The sequence below is a fragment of the Puma concolor genome, chromosome E1 (genome assembly GCF_028749965.1).
Source record: "Puma concolor isolate L17-30 chromosome E1, mPumCon1.1.hap2, whole genome shotgun sequence".
Taxonomy (NCBI): domain Eukaryota; kingdom Metazoa; phylum Chordata; class Mammalia; order Carnivora; family Felidae; genus Puma; species Puma concolor.
In genome coordinates, this window is record NC_141680.1 from 59,294,999 (window position 1) to 59,302,104 (window position 7,106).

The window sequence follows — 7,106 nt, forward strand, 5'->3', positions numbered from 1 at the left end:
CTGGGGCAGAGCTGTCAGATCACAGCACCTGGAGCTGCGGGCAGGGAAAGGGCGTAAGTTGGAATCGGGCTGGGCCGGGTGTGGCGCCCACGCCCCCACGTACACACAACACACACACACACACACACACACACACACACGTATGAGATGCGCTTTGCATCTTATACACACACGTGCACACACACTGGGGAGAAGCGAGGTCGGAGGCCCGAACAGGCTGCTCTCTGAGTCTGGGATGGGCTGTCCCCACGGCCCCGTCCAGCCAAGGTGGCTGTGTGCCGGGGTCACCAGAGAGGGCTTGGTTAGGAAAGGTAACTGGCAAGGAGGTGGGGTGCCCACTCACGGGCGGTGGACACCCCCTTTATCACCGTGTCTCCCTATTCCCCTTGCTCCTCGGGCCCCAGCTACTCGGCTCATCTGCTCATCCCCGGTGCAGGCTGCTCTGTAACCGTCAGGTACTCGGACAGATGGTCTGTGGCCTCTCCGTCTGGGGGCTCGTGTCTTACGTAGCTCCCAGGTGCCTGGCCTGGGCAGGAAGCCTTACAAATTCTCCTCGCTCCACCTGACCAGGAGACGCCCCTGTGTTCCTTTTCGTGAACGTTCTACCTTCTGGGCAGAATATATGGGCAGAGCTGGAGGTGCTACTTGCTGAGCACCTACTGTATACCGGGCACTGTACCGGGCAGGTCCCAGTTCTCCAGGGGGCCCGTAACCTGGGAGACACGAGGGACAGATCGGAAATGATGACACAGGTGCCAGTTCCACCCTGGAGGAACTCTAGGGTGCCACCCAGGAGAGTGGTCCTGGACAGGAGTGGGGCTGGGGCTCAGGGACGGCTTCCTGGAGGAGGTGTCACCTAAGAGGGGAGGGTGAACCCATCTGGGCTGGCTGTGGGAAAGGGCAGGCATCACAGCCCAGGAGGGGATGGGGGCTGAGCTTTAGGACAAAGGGAGGGCAGCCGGGAAGGGGGCAGGCAGGGGGTGGGATGGCCCTTAGGGCCACAGGCAGGTGTTCCAGCCGATCCAGAGGGGCCAGGGAGATGGTGCGGGGGGAGGGGCTTCCGGACGCACCAGATTTTGCCCCCAGTGCAGAGCAGGGCTGGCCCCCAGCAGCCGGGTCGGGGAGGGGCCCGGCGCTCCTCCCCCATGTGTCCACCCGTCTCTCCCACAGGTAGACCCCTACCTGCCCTACGAGTACAGCTGCGAGGGGATGCTGGAGCGAATCCACGCCTACATCCAGCACCAAGTAGGTGGGCCCCCCGCTCTCCGCCCCCAGGGGTGGGTCCTCCCCAAACCCCATCAGCCCCGAGGAGGGGGCCTAGCCCGCTCCTTCGTCCGAGGACGCTGTCTCCACCCAGGGCTCTGTGTCCGTTAAACCCCCACCCCTTCTTCACCTGTCCGTCCGGGTACTCTCCCCGGAGATGATGCAGGGGAGTGGTCCTGCACTGCTCAGGCCAGGAGGCCAGGCCTGGGGGTGAGGTGGGGCGGCCCTGGGCGTCCAGCTCGAGAGCCCGGCCCCATACCACAACACAGAAACAGACTGTTATTTTTACTTTGATAAAGAAGTCGTGGACAAGTCTGGTAACTGATTGGCTGGGGAGTATGGAGGACCCCCCTCCCTCCACCCCCAGGGATGAGACTGGGCTGGGGACCAGGTCCTCCGCCCTGAGAACCCAGGCAGGTCCCTCCTGAGGGTCCACGGGTGGTCCTTCCAAGCTCTAGGGCCCAGCCGGGCAGCGGAACTTTTCAGACCGATAGCGTGTGGCCTCTGTCTGCACCTTGCCCCCAAGCCCTGAGGGCTGGAGAGTGCTTGACACACAGGAGCACTGAGGCCTGCAGCAGAGAGGGCTTGGTGGGGTCAGGGCCAGAAGCTAGAACCTGGGACTCTCAGCTCCCAGCCGCCCTTTGGGATGTCATCAGGAAACTCACAGGAAAGCATTTGCTGGGCCCTAGGGGTGGTCCCTGAAACTGATCCCTGCTGGGAGAGCCCCTCCCCTCCCCCCCCCCCCCCAGTCCACACCGCAGGTGGGGCACATGGGCCTCAGGGTAGAAACCCTGAGTCTAGCCAAAGCTTGAGGTAGCACAGGGTGGATCAAACCCAGCCATCCAGCTGTGACGCCCTGGGCAGATTCCTTGACCTCTCTGAGCCTCGTCCCCCGCCCCCCAACTGCCGAAATAGCTGGAGGCATAGTGGTACCCTTTTGATGGGGTTGTCACGAGGGGGGAAAAAAATGGCACAACGCGTGGCCGTTGGCCTGGTTTTCGGGAAGCTCCCGATGTGGTACGATTGTTGTCATGGCGAGGCCACACCCCCCCGGTGTCAGCGTCCCTTTTCCCCTTCTAACGCCCCCGCCGCTTTCCTCCTGCAGGACTTCTGTGCAGCCCCAGGCCCTGTCCCGCCAGGGGCCCGAGCCCCACAGAGCCCCTTCGTCCTGGCCCCCAATGCCACCCACCTGGAGTGGGCCCAAAACGCCAGCTCGGCGCCCGGGGCCTGGCCCCCAGCGCACTCCCTCCGAGCCTGGCTGGCCACCGCTGGGAGGGCCTGCACGGACGCCTGCCTGGACCGTGGGCTGGTTTGCGAGCCCTCCTTCTTCCCCTTCCTCAACAGCCGGGACGTCTTCCAGAAGTGAGTGAGCCCCCGCCCCCGCCCCCACCTGCCTTCCGTGGGTGGCCCAGTGCAGCACCCCTGTTGGTCCTCGTGCCATCCCTGCCCCGCCCCCCGCCAGATCCCTGCCCCGCCCCCCGCCAGCACCTGCCCTCCGCCCCTCCCGGAGCCTCTTCTAGGTCCAGGCCAGCAAGGCTGCCCCGGGGTCCTCCTGGTGGCTCAGCCTGCAGCCCCACCTGCCCAGCCGTTCTCCTTTCTCATAGCGGGCAGACAGAGGGGGGGCGGCGGCCCGGCGTCTGTCCCCGGGGGTCCCCGTTGAGGACAGAACGGAGAGGGGAGCGGGCGCTGCGAGACTGGGGCAGTGAGCGCCGCCCCCCCCCCCCCCCCGTGCCTGTCCAGGCTGCAGGTGCCCTGTGACAGCACCGAGTCGGAGATGAACCACCTGTACCCGGCCTTCGCCCAGCCCGGCCGCGAGTGCTTCCTGCAGAAGGAGCCGCTGCTGTTCAGCTGCGCCGGCTCCAGCACCAAGTACCACCGGCTCTGTCCCTGCCGAGACTTCCGCAAGGGCCAGGTGGCCCTGTGCCGGGACTGTCTGTGAGGGCACCCGCCCGTCTGGCCCTCCCTGCCGCAGGAGAAAGCACCAGCAGATTCCCAGCTCCAGCGACCCGCCCGCCCCTCGACGCCCCCAGACTGGAGCTTCCTTCCTTGGCCAGGAAGTGTACGCGGTGGGGGGGGGGGGGGGGCAGCTTGTCCAGGTGCCGGGGGCCCGCCCCAGGCAGGCTCCTCGTCCTCATCCGGGGGCTCGTGACAGCGTGGTGGCCAAGCAGAGGGCCCCGCTGGCAGGAGCAGGGGGTCGGGGCCCCTCGCTTTGTGCAGGGCCCATGTTGGACCAGATGGAGAGAGGGCCCTGGTCCTTCTGGGCCCACGATGGGGCCTTAGGATGTATGGGGAGGGAGCAGGGGCCGTACTTGCCCGATGACCCACTGAAGGGTCCAGAGAGTGATGTGTGAGGGGTCAGTCTTGTCCCTTTGTGGTCAAGAGGGACAAGGGATGGGGGGGGGGAAGGCCAGGCTGGGGGACCCTGCTCATGCCTCCTCTCAGCCCCATCCCGCCTGCCTTTGCAACGCCCCCCCACCATTCTATACTTGGGGGGCACAGTGGGAGTGCGGGGGCCGCCTAGACCCTGGGTTGAACCGTCTCTCTCTCCCGCTTGCTCGAGCTCTCTCCACTTCGGGCTTCTGCCCAAACTCATCTTGGCATGACTGAGACTCCAGGCCATGGACTTGTCCCCAGAGCCTCAGTTCCCGGCCCAGCAGGCTCTGGGACCCCCACCCCTTAGCATCACTTGTAGGCAAAGGCTGGGGACGGAGCTGTAGCCCATGGTACGTCCAGCCTAGTCCCTGGCTTCCCAGGCCCGCTAGCCCCCAGGTAGGCCCCCCCCCCCCCCCCAGTGCTGCGTGTCCCTATCTCCAGCCTCCTCTAGCCTCCAACCGCCTCTGGACCCAAGCATCATCTCTGTGTGGCATGCCTGCCCCGGCCCCAGGACACCCCCTCCTCCTCCTCCCCAGGCCCAGAGCCCTGCCCGAATAAACAGGTCAGGCCTCCAGAGACACTGCCACCCCAGCCCCTTTTATAATCCCACCCCCCCACCCCCACCCCCCCCCAGCCAGGCCTGACCCTCCACCCTGCCAGGGAGGCAGCCCAGGGCCCTGAGAGCCGGGAGAGGGGAGCGAGCCGGCGTGGGGCCGAGGTGGGGTGCCTCCCAATGCCAGACCCCTCTCTGGGCCTGGGTGGCCCCTGCAGCCGCAGAAACTCAGTGGTCGCCAAGGACCTGGCCCGTCAGGGGAAAGCAATAGAGACACTCTTTTCTCTCTCTCTCTTTTTTAAAGATTTATTTCTTGAAATAATAAATATTTTATTGGGATGTGAGGTGCAGAGAGCAGTGTGCTGTTTCTTATCTTTTCCTGGGACGGCCTGGGCGTGGCCGTGGGGGGAGGTGGCGCGGATATCCTGGGGCCCTGGGGCCCTGCTGCATGTGTCTCTTGGAGCACACAGGGTGCTTGGGGCTAGAGATTCGGTGCTCCCTGGGTCAGGCTGCCCAAGGGAAGTCCCTGCGGGTGCCCCACACCATGACTCCAGGGACCCCGCTCAACAAGCAGGGCTGTACCCGGTTCTGTTCACCTCAGGCTGGCCCCCGCGAGGTCAGAGAGCACAAATAAATGTTGATAAAAGCCTGAGTCAGATCATGACAAATACTGGCTAATACTGGCCATACTGTACTTCAGACACAGGGCTGACGGTCGGACACACAACTTGTCATTTTTTAAAAATTTTAATGAATTTACTTTTTAAGTTTTTTTAATGTTTATTTTTGAGGGAGAGAAAGAGACAGAGTGTGAGCAGGGGAGGGGCAGAGAGAGGGGGAGACACAGAATCCGAAGCAGGCTCCGGGCTCCGAGCTGGCAGCACAGAGCCCGACGCGGGGCTCGAACTTACAAACCGCGAGATCATGGCCTGAGCCGAAGCCGGACGCTTAACCGACTGAGCCCCCCAGGGGCCCCTCTACTTACTTTTAATTGACTTTTAATTTGCAATTTCTTGATGGCCTGGGATGTGGGGGCATCTTTTCGTATGCTTACTCCCCATCTGTGATCTTCTCTGTGAGGGGTCTCTTCAGGTCTCCTGCCCAGTTTGCAATCAGTTCTTTGTTTCTTACTGTTGGGTTTTAAGAATTCTTTGTACAGGAGCCTACTTCCGAATGCTCTCAAGCTTTGAGCTCAGGCGGGGTGGGGCGGGCAGAGGGTGTGGGGCGCTGGCCAGCGGGAAGGGGAGAAGGGGACCCTGGGAAGAGCCTGCAGGCCAGATGTAGGACCAGATGCCGGGGTGGGGGAGGCTGTGAGTTCTACGGCCCTTCCCCCCTGGACCGGTGCCCGGCCCCCCTCCTCAGCGCCCACTGGACAGGGGAGGAAGTAACGGGCCCAGGCCGGCCTCTCCACCACCCCCCGTAAGGTGACGTCATCCTCCCCGCTGACAGGTGAGGAAACCAGTCTCCGATGACGCCCCTCCCCAGCCTTTGGAATCACCGGGGGAGCGCCCGCCACCCCCACGTCCAGGCTGCATCCAGACCAGTGAAACCCAGTCTCTGAGCAGGGCCTGGCATCCGAAGTTTGAAAAAGCTCCCCTCCGGGTGTTTGTACCGAGCATCTGATGTGAACCCCTGGGCTGACATCCAGACGGGGTAGCCCCACCTCCCGGCTCTGCTCCCAGAGGGTGGATGGGGTCGAGGACCTACCCTCGGGAGGCCTCACTTGCCCTGCCCCTCCCTCCCGTCTCCACAGCCCAGGGCCCGAGGGGGTGCGGCCAATGAACCTGGGAAGGAAGAAGGAGGAGGCTGGGGCCAGCCTAGAGCAAAGAAGGCACACGGGCCCCAGCTGACTCCAAGACTTGAGTCCCAAGTTCGAGGGCAGGAGAGAACCCTGGGAGGCTGTTGACAAGCACCCCTTCCCCAGGACTGGGGAGGCTGGAGGGCAGCGGAGGGGGCAGGGGGCCCTGCGGTCTCTGCAGAGGCCTGGGAGGCGTTGCCGGTTCGGTTTCTTGCAGCCGGAACCTGGTGGGCTCAGCTTCTCTGCGTCCCGGCACCGCAGCTGACCGCTTTCCCTTTGCGATGCCAGGGGCCCCTCAGAACCCCAACCTGTGGCTGTGGGACCCCCCCTAACTCTGTGCTTCTGGCTCCTCCCGCACGAAGTACGGGAAATAGGACACCCAGGGGGGTTGAGGAGGAAACAAAGTCGGGCAGGTCCGGGCCCGGGTACGAGGAGGGAGGTGAAATAGGAATGGGCAGTAGGGGGGCTTCTGGGCTTGAGGCTCAGGACTGCCTCCAGGTGCTCCAGGATCACGGGGTTCATCGCCCCTTCCTGGCAGCCGAGGGCCCTGAGGCTCCCGACCGCCACTGCTGCCCAGAAGCGATGCCACATATACTGACCTCAAGCCTGGAGGGTCTTCTCCAGGCCACAGCTGCTGGGGGGGGGGGGGGGGGCTGTGCTTGGGTAGAACGAGATGGAGAGTATTGTGGGTTGAATTGTGTCCCCCCAGAAGGCATGTCAAAGTCCTAACCTCCAGCACCTGCCAATGTGATCTCATTTGGAAAGAGAGCCTTTGCACGCGTGATAAAGTTGGAGCCCTACTGGATGGGGGTGGGCCCAGAGTCCAACGACTGGGGTCCTGAAACAGGAGAGACAGGGGCACCTGGGGGGGCTCAGTCGGTTCAGTGGCCGACTTCAGCTCAGGGCGTGATCTCACGGTTCGTGGGTTCGAGTCCTGCCTCGGGCTCTGTGCTGACAGCTCGGAGCCTGGAGCCCGCTTTGGATCCCGTGTCTCCCTCTCTCTCTGCCCCTCCCCCACTCTCTCTCTCTCTGTCTCTCTCTCTCTCTCTCCCTGAAAAATAAATAAATCAACATTAAACCGTGAAAATAAAAATAACAACAGGGGCACTTGGACCCAGA

At 63.5% G+C, this 7,106-nt stretch overlaps 1 protein-coding gene across 2 annotated transcripts in view; it reads left to right on the forward strand.

The window, feature by feature from the left end:
• The window catches only part of MGAT5B (alpha-1,6-mannosylglycoprotein 6-beta-N-acetylglucosaminyltransferase B), a 69,182-nt gene extending 64,649 nt beyond the window's left edge, over positions 1-4,533 (forward strand). For both annotated transcript variants that reach the window (XM_086688161.1, XM_086688162.1), the window contains exons 15-17: positions 1,171-1,245; positions 2,369-2,625; positions 3,004-4,533. In XM_086688161.1, coding sequence (XP_086544287.1) covers positions 1,171-1,245; positions 2,369-2,625; positions 3,004-3,202 — 531 coding nt within the window. In that variant the 3' untranslated portion in view covers positions 3,203-4,533. The remainder of the gene's footprint in view (positions 1-1,170; positions 1,246-2,368; positions 2,626-3,003) is intronic.
• The last annotated feature ends 2,573 nt before the right edge of the window (positions 4,534-7,106 follow it).